This window comes from Notolepis coatsorum (genome assembly GCF_963971535.1).
Source record: "Notolepis coatsorum genome assembly, chromosome: 1".
Lineage (NCBI taxonomy): Eukaryota > Metazoa > Chordata > Actinopteri > Aulopiformes > Paralepididae > Notolepis > Notolepis coatsorum.
Genome location: NC_140165.1, coordinates 100678400 through 100695899, shown reverse-complemented (window position 1 = coordinate 100695899; position 17500 = coordinate 100678400). Strand labels below are relative to the sequence as shown.

Sequence of the window (17500 nt, the reverse complement as noted above, 5' to 3'; positions counted from 1 at the left end):
TGCATATATGAGTGCCTTTAGGATGTTTATGTATTAGTTATGAGAGCGTTGGTGTGCTGGGTGACATGCAGTTAAGGGCTCCACACTTACATGGACTTGAGGGGTGGGAGGGAGTCCATGACAGGAAGCTCTCTAGAAATTAAAACGGTTACACACAACAACACAAAGGGGGGGGGGGGTGATAATAACGGTGTCATTTCAAAATCTATTACAGAACAGGATCTTGTTATAGTTTGAGTTTTTTTTAAAGGATCCAAAAAGGAGTCAGTTTAACAGGTTAGCAGGTTAACCAATCCACAAAAACCTTGTTTAATAGACCTGTTCGCTGTATACGTCAGACTCAGTGTGCAAGCACATCAAGGGGGCAGCAGGAACGTAATCCTGGTCAGAATAACGGGGCAGACTACAATATATTTGCATTTGTTAGCCATGCTAGCGATCTAAACAATAAATCCATGCCTATGCTAGATATGTAAAAGGTGAAAGACTCACAGTCATGCTGATTTGGCAAAATGACATCCAGACGATTTCGTTTGAAACAACTTTTAGTCAGGGGAGTGTCATGGTTTCTCCATAGAGCCCCGTTGTACTTCTTTTATTTTTTTTTGTATTATCTTTCCCCCCCTTCTTTTTCCGTTTTTCTCCCATCCCAATGTTAGTCGTTATGCCAATTCCCAATCCCCTTCCTGGTCGTTGCGCACCCTGCCCCCTACCGTCAGTCTGGGAGGGTGGCGACTATCACATGCTTCCTCCGACACATGTGTAGCCAGCCCACCGCTTCTTTTCACCTGGTGGTAAGAGAGTGGTAAGCTGTCAGACTCTGTAATTAAAAAACATATAATGTGTTGTGAAGGGCCAGATTAAACCGAATATATATATTTATTATATATATATATTTAATTGTATTTGTATATTCTCTAATATTCCTTGATATCCCTTGTATATTCCTTGTACAATATGCATTGAATATCCATTCTAGCCTACTGAACATCCCATAATAGTCTCCATTCTACTATTGGTCGAGACCTTGGTGCCAGGCTGCCATACCCCCCAGACCCAGTTCAAACGTACCGCTCAACATGTACGAACAAGTCCTAGTTCCGCGTAGGAATCTGGCTACCGCACCACTAACGGTACTATTTGTTCATAGTGCGTATATATACTGCGCTACTAAAGTAGGACTTTCTTTTTAGTCCAGTTTCTTACCCTCCAATAGAGTGACAGACGTAAAGCCTCCCCGCGACGCCACGTGTGGGAGTAAGGCCAAGTTCGGCCTACCATCGGTATTGAGACATCGTGTATATTAATATTTGAATAGTCATATTTGGCACTATATCGTCGAGTTGGACGTAGTCTATTAAGCTAATAATAGTCTATTCATATGTAGTGCTTCGTGCGGTGAGAATACTATCGTAGTCAGTACCCCATCGTTTCGGGCAGAGAACTGGCTGCTTATTCAGGGTGGCCGACCCCATGTGAGGCTGCACCCGAGGAGCCCCAGAGCCGACGAGCGAGTGGACCTGCATACCGGATTATTCTACCGACGACAGCCCGCCTTCCCAGGCACGGATTATGCTTTGTATACAGTGATTATTCTATGGATAAAGACCAACACTGCCGTGTGTTGGAAAACCCCCCCCCGGAGAGGACGACAGGTGAGGAGACGCTCTACACGACGAGGTCGCTTCACGTCTCTCCATCGTGGACCGGAGGAAGCCGGCCCACAGAGAGTCCGACTGCTTTCATCTGTGGATCGAGGATCGCTGAGGCACCGAGCCGCACAACCGTGGGTTCTCCCAGGATACCCTCGGCCAGACGGATACAGCCAGACTCTACCCCCCCCCCCTTCTCCAGTTGTCTTACAAGCGACCGGAATTCCCCCCTAGTGTATCCAGTTCTATAATCATTAAAGTATCATTGCTATTATTCCTTAAATATTCCAGGTTGTATATTTACCGCCTGCGCCACCAGAGATTGGACGTTCTCTATTGATATACCAACGAATACTCATTTGCCATAAAAGTGCATCCTATTTCAAATCATAAATGTAATTAAGTGATTGCTCTACATACCTTTTGCTATGTATTAATTATTATTAAACGCAGACTTTCGACTTGGTACATTTGTGTTGGATCGTTTCATCTACGTGGGAGTGTTTACCATAATTATTTATGCCTAGTACTGGGTGGCCAGAGTCTAAAGTACAAGAGGTAGTGGTAGTAAGTATCATATCTAACAATACAGTCAGGGAATTGTACCCCTCAGTTACAATTGGTCCTTCGAGCCGGAGGGTAATTAGTGTAATATTAATATAGTGTTATTAATATTGAAATGGCCTATGATGAACACTCCACGAAACGATCCTCCTAACCAACGCCCGCAGCGCGAACGACGGCTCCCTCAGTACTTAGAGGCTTACGCTGTCAGTCAACAACCTAGTCTTCTACTAACAGTAAACGCGGTAAAACTAGAAAGTAAAAGTATGTCTAACCCCAACGCCCAGACTACCCCGACCATAGAGGCCCCTACGGGTTCTAATGTGACTGACCAAGTTCACGGTGGGGACCAGTGGGAACCAGACATGACTTCACACCCCGCCAGTACTGAAGAAGTAGTCCCCGATGAGTCCCGGGAGGAATACAACGCTACCGAGAGAGAACTCGGCACGAAAGAAGAAGGGGAGAGCACCGTGGAGATAGAGCTCCAAGGCTCCGCAAGGAGTACCCCGAGGGAAGGCTCCCCTATACAACCGCCTTCTCCCAGCGAGGCAGAGAGGACCCTACAGCAGGCCTTCCTCATCAGCCTGAACGCCGCTGCTGAACGCGACCGACTGCAGATCCAGCAGCGGAGCGAAGAAGAGCATATACGTCTAGAAATAAGACGCATTCAGAGGGAAGAGAATGTGGCCCGAGACCGAGCAGACAGCCAGCGAGCAGCTGCTGGTGCTCTACGGGACGCAGAGCGCGACAAACAGCAAGCGCAACTAATAGAACAGCTGATCAGACGGACAACACCCTCTCCCTCCGCCAGAGGCTCCAGGAACTCGTCTAGACACACCTCCAGGGCGGCATCCCCTAGCCGAGTAAACAACCCTGAACTTGACCAACAGACGAGGTCTATACCCCCCACAGACCACCTCCCCCCACCGGTCCAAGCGAGACCTAGCAACCGGGAAGGAGCAGCATATCCTGTGGAGAGGCTAAACCAGAGACTACAAGCACTGGATGACCTAACTGAAGACGAAGAGGAAGAGGAGGAGAACCACGCCCGACGACAGCACAGTACTCTACCGGACCAGGAGGTCCGGTACAGCCCAGGCTATACTCCCGCAGAGCTGCGCTACAGACCCCCGACTCTATACCCGGGTGAGCACGACGCACGACCCGCACCGAGGAACAGCACCTGGACAAGCGGGCCATGGTACACTGCCGGTACCAGCCCATACCAAGGAGCGGGAGGAGACTCGCCTAGGAGGCCTCTCCCCCAACGCTCGCCGATGTATCCACAGTCAGCGTCATACATTGGCACGCCTATGGTACCCGACTTCACCCAAGAGAACCGGGCCCAGTATACAGAACTCCGCATGTGTCTGGAGACCATGTTGGTGGATGTATTGGATGAACGCCATAAATACGCCATCCTACTGAAGCACTTAAAGGTACCCCGCGCACATAATATAGCGCTCGCCTACGCGACTTCCACCACCCCATACACAGCAGCGCTGGTAGCATTGGACCAGAGGTATGGGCGCATATGGGATTACGTGATCCAGGAGATCCGACACATCGACCGCTTACCCCCAGCAATAGACAATCGAGCACTGGACGACCTGTCCATCAGAGTGCAGTCCCTGGTAGGGATGTTGGGAGCGCAGAGAGAGAAGGGGAGGCATGAACTTTACGCCAACTCAAATGTGGAAAGGATCTTGGAGAAGCTGCCGCCCGCTCGACAGGAGCGTTTTAGGCGGCAGAGAGACCACCGAGACCCGAATGGCCCCGAACCGAACCTCCTCGATCTAGCAGACTTCCTGGCGAGAGAAGTCAGCAGCCTACGGCTAGATACATTCGGACGGAGCACCCCTGGCTCCAGAGAAGGAACCAGACGACTAAATGATGGAAGAAGATCGGTGACTGTGATGCACCAATCGGAGTCAGTACCGAGCAGCAGGAGCCACAGTACCCCCTCCAGAACGGAGAAGTGGAAGATAGTGTGCCCCTACTGTGAGAAAGAACACTGGCTAGCGCAATGTGACTCCTTCCCCAAGCTGAACGCGGAGGAAGCAAGTCAATGGATAAAGTCCAACAAGCGCTGTTTTCGCTGTGCGCGCTCACACATGGCAGCCGAATGCCGCTTAAAGAAAAGGTGCACCAAGTGCGATGGAGCCCATCTGGACATACTTCACGACAGTAACAGACGGCGCCCTTCACCCGCACCATCCAGCAGCAAAGCGAGCGTCATGTACATCGATCCCGCCAGCAGCAGTGGAGCCCGAGTACTCCTAAAAGTAGTGCGTGTGACACTAAGCTACCAGAATAAAGTCCTGGACACTTACGCCGTCCTCGATGACGGGTCAGAGAAGACCCTTCTGCTCGCCTCCGCTGCGGCCCAGCTAGGGCTGCGGGGAAGCGAAACCCAAATGACAATTCGGACAATAAGACGAGATTTGAAGACGATAAAGGGCGAGAATGTCTCATTCTCTATCGCAGCAAGCGGCCAGCCTGAGCGACGGTACCAGATTACAGACGCTTTCACCAGCCAAGAAATAGGACTGTCGCGGTACACATACCCCGTCGCCAAGCTGATGGAGAAATATGCACATCTGCGCAAGTTACCGATCCCGCTCATAGACAATGCTATGCCGACCCTGTTGATAGGCTCCGACCATGCAGACCTCATTGTCCCGATAGACCGGGTTCATACCGGACCCCGAGGCTGTCCTGCAGCAGTCGAGACCCGTTTGGGATGGACTCTCCAAGGCCCGCTCGCCAAATCTCTCAACCGAAGTACAGCCACTAGATGTCTCCACTCCCGAGTCACAGAGGGAGAAACCGCACTCCTGCAACACGTAGAGCGGTTATGGACCTTGGAACAAATGCCCTTTAAGAACGGAAAGAAAGACATTTGCTCTAAAGATGACATTTACGCCATTCACCTCCTTGAGACAGGGACCAAGAGAGTCCCGGTCAATGGCGTGTTGAGATACGCCACGCCACTCCTGCGGCGAGAAGGAATGCCTACTTTCCACGCCAAGACAGACGCCACAGAACGGTACCTGCTGAACACGGAGCGGCGCTTAGCCAAGAACCCCGCCCAAGAGAGTGTATACCGCGCTGAGATTGAGAAGCTCATCACAGCGGGACACGTCACAAAGATGGACATTAAAGAGGCTGACCAGACCACTGAATCGTGGTACGTGCCTCACCACAAGGTCCATCACAACGGTAAAGACCGCATAGTATTTAACTGCAGCTACCAGATCAGATCCCAAAATCTGAATAAAGAGTTACTGCCCGGTCCCACACTCGGCCCCTCCCTACTCGGCGTTCTACTCCGCTTCCGCCAGGAAAAGGTGGCCATCACCGCACACCTTGCATCCACCTGGAGAGAGTGGGAGATGGAGCTCCACTCACTCCCAGGCGTTAATATGCGCCGAAGCTACTTCCCACCCACGGTGAGGCCAGAGACATGTAAAATGGACTTACACGTCTTCAGTGACGCCTCAGAGGTCGCATACGGATCAGTAGCCTACTTGCGGGCCCAAGAAGAGGGGGGAGAGATCTACACAGCATTTGTCCTCGCCCGCTCGAGAATAGCCCCACGCAAGCAACAATCTATCCCACGTCTAGAGCTCTGCGCAGCCCTAGCCGGAGCGCACCTAGCCACGCTCATCCAACGTGAGCTCACCATACCGGTGTCTAGAACAATCCTGTGGTCAGATTCCACGACAGTACTCGCCTGGATCAAATCGGACTCATGCAAGTACAAAGTCTTCGTGGGAGTCAGAGTCACCGAGATTCAAGACTTAACCGAAGAGTTAACCGGAGAAACAGAGTGGCGCTACGTTGATACAAAACAGAACCCAGCTGACGTCATCACCCGGGGAATGCCCCTAGATGACCTCACCCGTCGCAATGTCTACAGTGACGGCCCAGCATTCCTAAAGCTCCCGGAAGGAGAGTGGCACACGCCTATCCCGAGGGAAGCCAGTCAGGAGGAGGCTGAGAATAAGAAGCCTGTGTTCTGTGGATTGAGCACTGTTATCTCCGCAGACCCCAACATAGATGATTGCACTACCATAGAGAGTGCACAACAAAGGACATTCCTACTGCACTACCTACCGTCTCTACAGACCCGCCAGAAGTGGGTAAAGGAGAGAGACAATTTGACGGAAGGAACAGTCGTCATGATTATTGATCAATCACTGCCCAGAGCTATGTGGCCGGCCGGCCGCGTAAGCAAAGTGATCACCGGTGCCGACGGCAAGGTCCGAGCAGCTGAAGTGCTTGTCCAGGGTCGCACTTACACCCGTCCCGTGGCGAGGCTCATAGAACTGCCCCGACTCCCAGACACAATCGATGATGACCATGACCCTATAACCCTATGACTTTGTGAAGTTGACTGACCCCTACAGCAAACCCTTATGTGTAAATAGACAACGCGATTAATCTGTCTCTGCTTAACTGATTAGGTCTGGGACCAATCAGGGGGTGGCTGTTGTGAAGGGCCAGATTAAACCGAATATATATATTTATTATATATATATATTTAATTGTATTTGTATATTCTCTAATATTCCTTGATATCCCTTGTATATTCCTTGTACAATATGCATTGAATATCCATTCTAGCCTACTGAACATCCCATAATAGTCTCCATTCTACTATTGGTCGAGACCTTGGTGCCAGGCTGCCATACCCCCCAGACCCAGTTCAAACGTACCGCTCAACATGTACGAACAAGTCCTAGTTCCGCGTAGGAATCTGGCTACCGCACCACTAACGGTACTATTTGTTCATAGTGCGTATATATACTGCGCTACTAAAGTAGGACTTTCTTTTTAGTCCAGTTTCTTACCCTCCAATAGAGTGACAGACGTAAAGCCTCCCCGCGACGCCACGTGTGGGAGTAAGGCCAAGTTCGGCCTACCATCGGTATTGAGACATCGTGTATATTAATATTTGAATAGTCATATTTGGCACTATATCGTCGAGTTGGACGTAGTCTATTAAGCTAATAATAGTCTATTCATATGTAGTGCTTCGTGCGGTGAGAATACTATCGTAGTCAGTACCCCATCGTTTCGGGCAGAGAACTGGCTGCTTATTCAGGGTGGCCGACCCCATGTGAGGCTGCACCCGAGGAGCCCCAGAGCCGACGAGCGAGTGGACCTGCATACCGGATTATTCTACCGACGACAGCCCGCCTTCCCAGGCACGGATTATGCTTTGTATACAGTGATTATTCTATGGATAAAGACCAACACTGCCGTGTGTTGGAAAACCCCCCCCCGGAGAGGACGACAGGTGAGGAGACGCTCTACACGACGAGGTCGCTTCACGTCTCTCCATCGTGGACCGGAGGAAGCCGGCCCACAGAGAGTCCGACTGCTTTCATCTGTGGATCGAGGATCGCTGAGGCACCGAGCCGCACAACCGTGGGTTCTCCCAGGATACCCTCGGCCAGACGGATACAGCCAGACTCTACCCCCCCCCCCCTTCTCCAGTTGTCTTACAATCGACCGGAATTCCCCCCTAGTGTATCCAGTTCTATAATCATTAAAGTATCATTGCTATTATTCCTTAAATATTCCAGGTTGTATATTTACCGCCTGCGCCACCAGAGATTGGACGTTCTCTATTGATATACCAACGAATACTCATTTGCCATAAAAGTGCATCCTATTTCAAATCATAAATGTAATTAAGTGATTGCTCTACATACCTTTTGCTATGTATTAATTATTATTAAACGCAGACTTTCGACTTGGTACATTTGTGTTGGATCGTTTCATCTACGTGGGAGTGTTTACCATAATTATTTATGCCTAGTACTGGGTGGTCAGAGTCTAAAGTACAAGAGGTAGTGGTAGTAAGTATCATATCTAACAATACAGTCAGGGAATTGTACCCCTCAGTTACATAATGTATGACAAGAAATGCCGATTTAAATTCAGGAGCACAAGTCCAAATGATATTGAAAAGCTCCTCATAGCACCAGATAAACCTTGCGGTGTTGATAATCTGAATGGCAAACTGCTACAAATGTCTGCAAAATTTGTGGCTAAGCCACTATCACATATATTTAATTTATGTTTTGAAGAGAGGGTCTTTCCTCAGCCTTGGAAAATAGCCAAAGTAACTCCACTACCAAAGAACTGTAAAGAGCCATTTACAGGTTCAAACAGTAGGCCCATTAGTATTTTACCAGTAATAGGTAAGTTATTGGAAGGAATTGTGTTCAAGCAGATTCAAAAGTATTTCAATGAAAACAACATTAATTCTGATTTCCAGCATGCATACAAAGCAGGATACTCTACAGGAACTGCTTTAACATCTCTTACAGATAGCTGGCTACAGCTGATTGATAGGAAGTTAGTAGTGGGTACAGAGCTCTTGGATTTCAGTGCGGCTTTCGACATCATAGATCATGACCTATTATTATTGAAATTACACACATATGGGTTTGAAGACACTGCCATGGAATGGATGAGAAGCTACTTGTCTAATAGACAACAATGTGTTATATTTAATGGTTCCATGTCAAATATGGTAACACTCCAGTGTGGTATTCCCCAAGGAAGTTGTCTTGGACCCCTCCTTTACTCTATATTTGTAAATGATATGCCAAGTGCAGGTACAGCGATTTATGCTGATGATACAACTATATATGCATCCGCTGAGAGCACAGAGAACAAGTGAATAAGATACTTCAGAGTGAATTATTTATGATTTTGAATTGGATAACTGAAAACAGACTAAAACTAAATGTAGCAAAAACAAAATGTCTTATACTCGGCTCTAAATATGCCTTAAGGTCGGAGCATAGACTGAGTCTCTCATTACAAGACGCTGGTATTGAACAAGTGAAGGAGGCCAAATTGTTGGGTGTAACTATTGACGAGGCACTACTTTGGTCTACCCAGATTAATAACATGGTTACCAGGATGAGTAGAAACATCTCCATAATAAGAAGAAATGCCTACCTCCTAACGAATACAACAATTAAAATGGTAGTACAATCTTTAGTCTTGTCCCATCTTGACTACTGCCCAGCAATTTGGTCTAGCGCATCAAAGCAAGAGCTTAGTAAACTCCAGCTCACTCAAAATAGAGCTGCCCGACTCACTCTTCACTGCTCTATAAGGAATAGTGTGGAGGGAATGCATGCTAGACTGTCGTGGATGAGGGTGGAGGAGAGACTAGCATGCAGTTTGATTAGGTTTTTAAAGAACATTTGTACCCTTGGGTAAACCCACTCAATTGTATTCTATGCTTTTATCCACCAATGATAGACATGACCATAATACCAGACATGCTTCAAGTAGTCGCTTCACCCTACCTCTGCCTAGAACCAACGCTCTAAAGAAAACTGCAATATATAGAGCCATAACATACTGGAATAGGATCCCATTACATATTATACGGACGGAAAACAAGGACAGTTTCAAAAAGAGACTCAAAGGAGCCATAATCCGGAAGGAGATTAATATATGTCATGCATGAGTGTAGCTGCAGCCATGTTATCCAAAACTTCTTCTGATTACTTTGTGTTTTCTTTTCTTTTTAAAGGTATGGTGAAATTGATGTTTTAGTAACACTGATGAGCATTCTAAAAGCAATTCTTAAAAATATTCAATTTTAAAAACAATCTTAAATTGTATTTAACACTGTATTTTGTAATTTGTTTTGTTTTTTTGTTTTCTGTTTATTTGCTTGCATGTAATTTTAGCCATCTTAATTGTTAGTTTCATTGTGTATTGTATGTTGAGTACTGGCTTTTAATAATTAGTAACATTGATGAGCATTCTAAAAGCAATTCTAAAAAATACTCAATTTTAAAAACAATCTTAAATTGTATTCAACACTGTATTTTGTATTTTGTGTTGTTTTGTTTTTTGTTTTCTGTTTCTTTGCTTGCATGTAATTTTAGCCATCTTAATTGTTAGTTTTATTGTGTATTGTATGTTGAGTACTGGCTTTTAATAATTCTGTTTTGCAATAATTGTTTTGTATGTTTTTTTGTGTGGACCCCAGGAAGATTAGCTGGTTGCCATGGCACCAGCTAATGGGGATCCGTAATAAAATTAAATCAAAAAGCATCGCGGACTCTCACTGGGGGAGTTTAACGTGTGGAAGGGTCACACTACCTCCCCCAGATCCTTCCCTCGCTGTGCAGGCGCCCCGACCGAACTGTAGGAGTCGCTGTTTTACAACGACCAGGACCCACCCCACCGGCTTTCCCACCCGCTGACACTGGCAATTGTGTCAGTATGGACGGCCGACCAAGCCGGAGGTACCGCAGCTGGATTCGATCCCACTGTCTCTGCGGTGGTAGACAGACGCTTAGTCCGCTGCGCTACCCACCGTGACTCAGTTGGTATTCGAACACGGTATGTTTGTAAACAGCGAACAGGTCTATAGTCCCTATAGTCCATCCAGGTAAATTAAGTAATGAGACAAATATATATCATATTTTTGAATTCTCAAATGATTGGTAGCCATTGTAACATCAACGTTACAATGTCCAGTCCTCAATATTCTGATCCAGCCAGTGATTGTGTACCTTCAGCTCCGCCGACATATAAAGAGTTCTTGGAACGGTCAAAACAACAGTAAACAAAACAAATACAATACATGCAAGATGTGTCAAATCTAATGCAGAGTGATACATTTACAAGATCATGTCCCAGTGCTCACAGAAAGCTTCTCAGCCAGTCACAGAGTTTGTTGTATAATTGAACCCTTGCGCTGAAGAGCCATATAAGTCCATTGTGACTTATTCTGGACAGGCAGCCCATATGTTTGCAGTTGTGAAGTTAACCCTTTCACTACCTTTCACTACCACACTACAGAAGGTTAACCTTTCACTACCACACTCACTACAACCATCTGTAGTGTGGTAGGTAGTGAAAGGGTTAACCTTCTGTAGTGTAGTTGTGAAAGGGTTAACCCTTTGGTAGTGTGGTAGTGAAAGGGTTCATGTAAATCAGTGTGGAGTGTGAATGCGTTGTAGTCACAAGAAACTACTCAACCTCTAACCTCTATTGGCTTTAACTATGAATGGATGAAACACTCTAACTTACCATCTTTAGATAATAAATGGCTCAACCTCTACTGTCTTTAACTATCAGTGAACACAATACAACACACACAGATGGACACACACACATGGAGACATATACACACACACACAGATGGACACACACACATGGAGACATATACACACACACACAGATGGACACACACACATGGAGACATATACACACACAGATGGACACATGCACATGGAGACATATACACACACACACAGATGGACACATGCACATGGAGACATATACACACACACAGATGGACACACACATGGAGACATATACACACACAGATGGACACACGCACGTGGAGACATATACACACACACACAGATGGACACATGCACATGGAGACATATACACACACAGATGGACACATGCACATGGAGACATATACACACACAGATGGACACACACATGGAGACATATACACACACAGATGGACACATGCACATGGAGACATATACACACACAGATGGACACATGCACATGGAGACATATACACACACAGATGGACACATGCACGTGGAGACATATACACACACAGATGGACACATGCACATGGAGACATATACACACACACACAGATGGACACACACATGGAGACATATACACACACACACAGATGGACACATGCACATGGAGACATATACACACACACAGATGGACACATGCACATGGAGACATATACACACACAGATGGACACATGCACATGGAGACATATACACACACAGATGGACACATATACACACACAGATGGACACATGCACATGGAGACATATACACACACACAGATGGACACATGCACGTGGAGACATATACACACACACAGATGGACACATGCACAGCACATGGAGACATATACACACACACAGATGGACACATGCACATGGAGACATATACACACACAGATGGACACATGCACGTGGAGACATATACACACACAGATGGACACATGCACGTGGAGACATATACACACCATCTTTAGATAATGAAGTTTGAAAACATTGTTAATTGAAAATCTAAAACAGAATTATATGGTTCTGCGTCTGAGGTACTCTATTGACCAATCCCAAGCTCAGGATTGCTTGAGGTCAGTTACCCTTGATATGGTGTTCATAATGTTCTTTTAATGATCTGTTGGAACTCACAGAGTCCTCAGTGTTTTTCCTCAGCGTACTCCACTCAGGTGAGAGAGGCGTGTCCTTCCTCGGAGGGGTGGCGACCCCAGGTGTCTTCTCTGCAGTGTCTTCTCCAGGCAGACAGGGGTCACTGCAGCGCTGCCTGATGTCCTGCGTGGCTGAACACCTGGCTAAGCCTGTAGGAGCAGACAGTAAGAACTTAGTAGCTGCAGTTTAGTGCATATACAATTTAAATTCTTTATTACATATATTTATTGTAAGGTATAATATAACCGATAATGCATACATCATCTGCACTTTATTTTTTCTCATATTTTTATATTCAGTTAATTATATTGTTTACACTGTTTATTTTTCTAAATTTTTTATATTCAGATCTAATAACTTTACGGATCTAATATTTTCTACTATTACCCTGCCCATACCTGCTGTATCCCCCCCCCCCCCCCCATGCTGCTAAGATGCCCGAATTTCAATAAAGGAATATCTTATCTTATCAGTAAAAATGATGGGTCTCAGTATATGGGGCACACTGAGCGTTGTACCTGAGGTGGAGGAGGTGGAGGAGGAGTCGGGCACGATGGTGGAGTCGGGGCCCAGTGTGCAGCTGGGTCGTAAGGTCAGGTCCTCATCGTCTGTGCTGGGCGTGATGGAGCTGAAGGCGGGCAGGGATGAGGTGGAAGGGCTGAACAAGCCACTCTTCCTTCCCCCTTTACCTCCCTGAGACAAACGCACATCATCCAGAGAGAGCGTGAAAACAAGGACGTTAATCTTTCAGTAAAAAGAGCGTTGAGGTGATAAATCCTTTCAATGCGTGTTTCAACAGGTTTCTTTGTGCATGCTGTTCCCACTCACGTCAGTAGATGGCGCTCTCCTGATGGTTAAACTTCTGGAAGAAACGGAAAAACAGCTGCATCCTTATCAACCGAGCAGATGGATGGATGATATAATAAAACACTCTCGTTTTACCTTTTAGGGTGTGAGTTTTTTAGTTTTAGTTTTTTATTAATGTTTACTTTTGTTTTATAAATCTAGAACTCTATAGTTTTCAGTGGCGTGACATCAGCATTAGAATGTTCAGTGATCACACACCTAAAAGTGTTAAAGGGGAACTACGCCCATTTTCAGAATTTGTACATGTTATTCCTATTACATAAATATAATATATTAGAATAGTAATACATAATATTACAGTCCATAAATATTAGTGAACATGAACAAAAACCAGAGTGCCAAAACTCTGAGAACACTGCTATAGAATAACACTCATTTGGGTATTACAAACGTTCTGTAGGTCCACAAAATCAACTTAATACTTGATGACATCACACCTTTTGATTTTTGATTATCTGGTTTCTGGCATTAGGAGAGAATAGCTCATGTTCACAAATATCGACTGACATTTCCTCTGACATGGAAATTATATTCTGAATTCAAGTCTTGTTCCCCTTTAAGGATTATTGCCAAGTCAACCGCTCATCTTCAGAATCAACGTTGTTATTATTATGACAAAGCTGGATGCTGAGGCAGGGGTCAGGGGTCAGGACAGTGGTTCTCAACGAGGGGCCCAGAGAGACACTCAAGGGGTCCTTGGGGGGGGGGGGTCCCCAGAAGATGGTGAATATTTTAATTTCAGTATTTCATCCTATATAATAAGAATATAATAAGAGTAACTATTTTCACCATAGGTTTCACTCTTTCCAATATTCCCCACCTACATTATAGGCATCTATGGTATTCTGGACAAAATCATACTGTATCTTACAACAGGCTCAGATTGGGGGTCCCCGAGACCAAAACGTATCACATGGGTGCCGGGCCGGCGGCCTAGCGCATATCAACGGTTGAGAACCACCGGGATAAGGTATGGACAACACAAAAACAAACGCCCCACAAAATCACAAAAGCAGCAAAAAAAAAAAAAAACACAAAGCCAAGGACTACAACCAGTCGTGGGGTCGTGTTGAAACAAGGCAATGATCTTCAATACAATTCATGCTGCGGTCGGAGTAGATTAGCTAAGCAGACGGCAGCGCGGCGCACACACCCACCGATTAGCTCACAAAGAGCTGCAATAAGCCTGCATTTACATGACACTCCGCAAGCGGCTCATTCTGAGAAACAACAGGGGATGAGTGGGTGAAGGAGCGGGGGGGGGGGGGGGGGGGGAAGACACAATGGAGCTGATTGGCAGCGCGGGGGGGAGGCGGGTGGGGGGGGGGTTGTGGCCTACCTCAACTGCAGAGCTTGCTCCACACATTCCAACAGGCTCCTGCAACAGGAAGACCCGATGGTTATCCGTCTAAAGGGCCGTTCCCACCACCTCCCTGCCGAGTCCAGCGGCACGGCTGCGTTCAGTTCATTTCCAATGTAGAGGAGCGTATGCAGTATGCGGTACAACCGCTCCTTTACGTCCGAAATGGAAGGAAAGCGGCCGCGCTGCCAGACTCGGCCGCATTGGGTGAGAACGAACCATGAGGGACTGCTGTGTGTTCAGGGACAGTGGGAGAGAGTGGGAACTTGGGACGGCTGCTCTCTCGGTGAACGTGCCGCACACACACACGTTTGTTTATGTGAAATATGGGGACATTACATAGACTTGCATGCATTCTGTAACTAACCCTAACCTTATCCCTAACCATAACCTATAATCATAACCATAACCCTAATCATACCCTAATTTGTGTTATGGGGACACCCAAATTTGTCCCCATAATGTTTTGGTACCCATTGCGTGAGTGTGTAAACAGGTCAGTGTCCCCTGTAGTATAGAAATACAAGTGTACACACACACACACACACACACACACACACACACACACACACACACACAAACCTATTCTATTAGCAACCTGACACTATTAATACACACAGACGTTCTGTCATCATCTACGGTCCTCGTTAGCTTCTGAGACATCTACTGTTAGCTTCTGAGACATCTACTGTTAGCTTCTGAGACATCTACTGTTAGCTTCTGAGACATCTACTGTTAGCTTCTGAGACATCTACTGTCCTGATGTTAGCTTCTGAGACACCTCGTATTTATCTTGAGATGCATTTCACAACGACTGTCATGACGTTTCTGTTTCTATCTCTTCAGAGGTAGAAAGTGACGAGGAGGAGGATCTTACGGTGAGTCGTCTTCGTCTCCAGAGAGGCTCCAGTCGTCGTCGTAGGAGCCCTGCTGAAGCATGGCCAGAATAGAAGCCCTTCGTCACATTCTTCATCAATTCATCACAGTTAGTAGATAGGAATGATGACTTATCGTGTGCTAGGCTGGTCTCTTACCAGGTCGGGGTACGGCTCTGTGACCTTCCTCCTTGGGGGCCCAAACTTCACCTGATCAACTAAAAAAAGGCGAAAATGTTTATTATTACAACCTATCCAGCATATTACTGAACAGTGATATGTATATGTATATACATGGAGAGTAATATGTATATGTAGAGTGATATGTATATACATGGAGAGTGATATGTATAGAGTGATATGTATAGGGTGATATGTATATATATGGAGATTGATATGTATATATATGGAGATTGATATGTATATATATGCAGTGATATGTATATGGAGTGATATGTATAGTGCTATGTGTATATATACGGAGAGTGATATGTATGAATGAATGAATGAATGACTTTATTTGACAATATAAAAAATAAACATGTGACAGAAGAGCACAGTCGGGATATACTGCCAAGGATGTAACACAAAAAAGCTCAGAGCTTATTTCCATTGTGGTCCTTGTAGGGGGGTGGGGGAATGTGATGCTTAACACATGCATCATACAAAACGTGACATCACACACACATCATCATATATATGGAGTGATATGTATAGTGCTATGTGTATATATACGGAGAGTGATATGTATATATATGGAGAGTGATATGTATATATAGAGTAATATGTATATATATGGAGTGATATGTATATATATATGGAGTGATATGTATATATATATGGAGTGATATGTATAGTGCTATGTGTATATACGGAGAGTGATATGTATATATAGAGTAATATGTATATATATGGAGTGATATGTATATATATATGGAGTGATATGTATAGTGCTATGTGTATATACGGAGAGTGATATGTATATATAGAGTAATATGTATATATATGGAGTGATATGTATATATATGGAGTGATATGTATATGTATATAGTGATATGTACAGTATATATATATAGTGATATGTATTGAGAGTGATATGTATATGTATTGAGAGTCATATGTATATACTGTATATGGAGAGCGATATGTATATATATGGAGTGATATGTATATAGTGATATGTATATATAGAGAGTTATATGTATATATTGAGAGTGATATGTATATAGTACATTTGAGTATTTTTGGATTACAATTAACTCAACATTAGAGCCAGGAATCCACAAAACGGGTCAATTCATCCAGTCAGTTTCCTTCTAGTAAATTGATTGGCGGGCAGCGTGGCCCGGCTCTGGGGCACAGACCCTCTCTTTCTGAGCACGGTCCCCATTACAATGTCAAGGATGAGTTAACGCCCCGGTAGGTTGGGCCTCAGGCGGTCCGTTTGAACACACTTTGACCCAGCAAAACAGTTTAGTACAGAGGCTACACAAGTTCTCTCATGCTCCTACTCTGGCCATCAGTCTTGTTGATATTAAACTACTAGTTTAATTTCCCCAAGGGGATGAATAAAGGAATATCTTATCTTATCTTGATTATATTTAGTAGTAGTCGGGTGGTGGTTTAACTAAATTCCACCACCCACTAAATTCTAATTGAAGTAGTACTGTTGTTATTTCAGAAATAGCATTTTCCATGATTCCACCTTGGAATCCCTGTTCCATCCGTATGCCTAAGCGAGGACTGGCCCACCCTGGCCACGTAATCAAACACACCCACACTGTTCACAATCACAATCATAATTCACTAACCATTTCCTGCATTGTAGTTTGGTTTTAGTTAAACTACCTTCCCAAAGTAGTGTTAGATTGACAAACTACATCATTTTAGAAAGAGTAGTTAGGATGCGATTTGAACAT

General features: G+C 45.3%; 1 protein-coding gene across 10 annotated transcripts in view; it reads right to left on the bottom strand.

Moving 5' to 3' along the window:
- Nucleotides 1–17500, bottom strand: part of map4k2 (mitogen-activated protein kinase kinase kinase kinase 2) — a 110210-nt gene that overhangs the window by 42102 nt on the left and 50608 nt on the right. For 2 of the 10 annotated variants that reach the window (XM_084332077.1, XM_084332079.1), the window contains exons 14-20: nt 15741–15799; nt 15584–15636; nt 14686–14724; nt 13308–13362; nt 12998–13172; nt 12462–12628; nt 91–132 (exon numbers count right to left, since the gene is read on the bottom strand). In XM_084332077.1, coding sequence (XP_084188203.1) covers nt 91–132; nt 12462–12628; nt 12998–13172; nt 13308–13362; nt 14686–14724; nt 15584–15636; nt 15741–15799 — 590 coding nt within the window. The remainder of the gene's footprint in view (nt 1–90; nt 133–12461; nt 12629–12997; nt 13173–13307; nt 13363–14685; nt 14725–15583; nt 15637–15740; nt 15800–17500) is intronic. The other 8 variants (XM_084332081.1, XM_084332082.1, XM_084332083.1 and 5 more) reach the window with 6 other exon arrangements.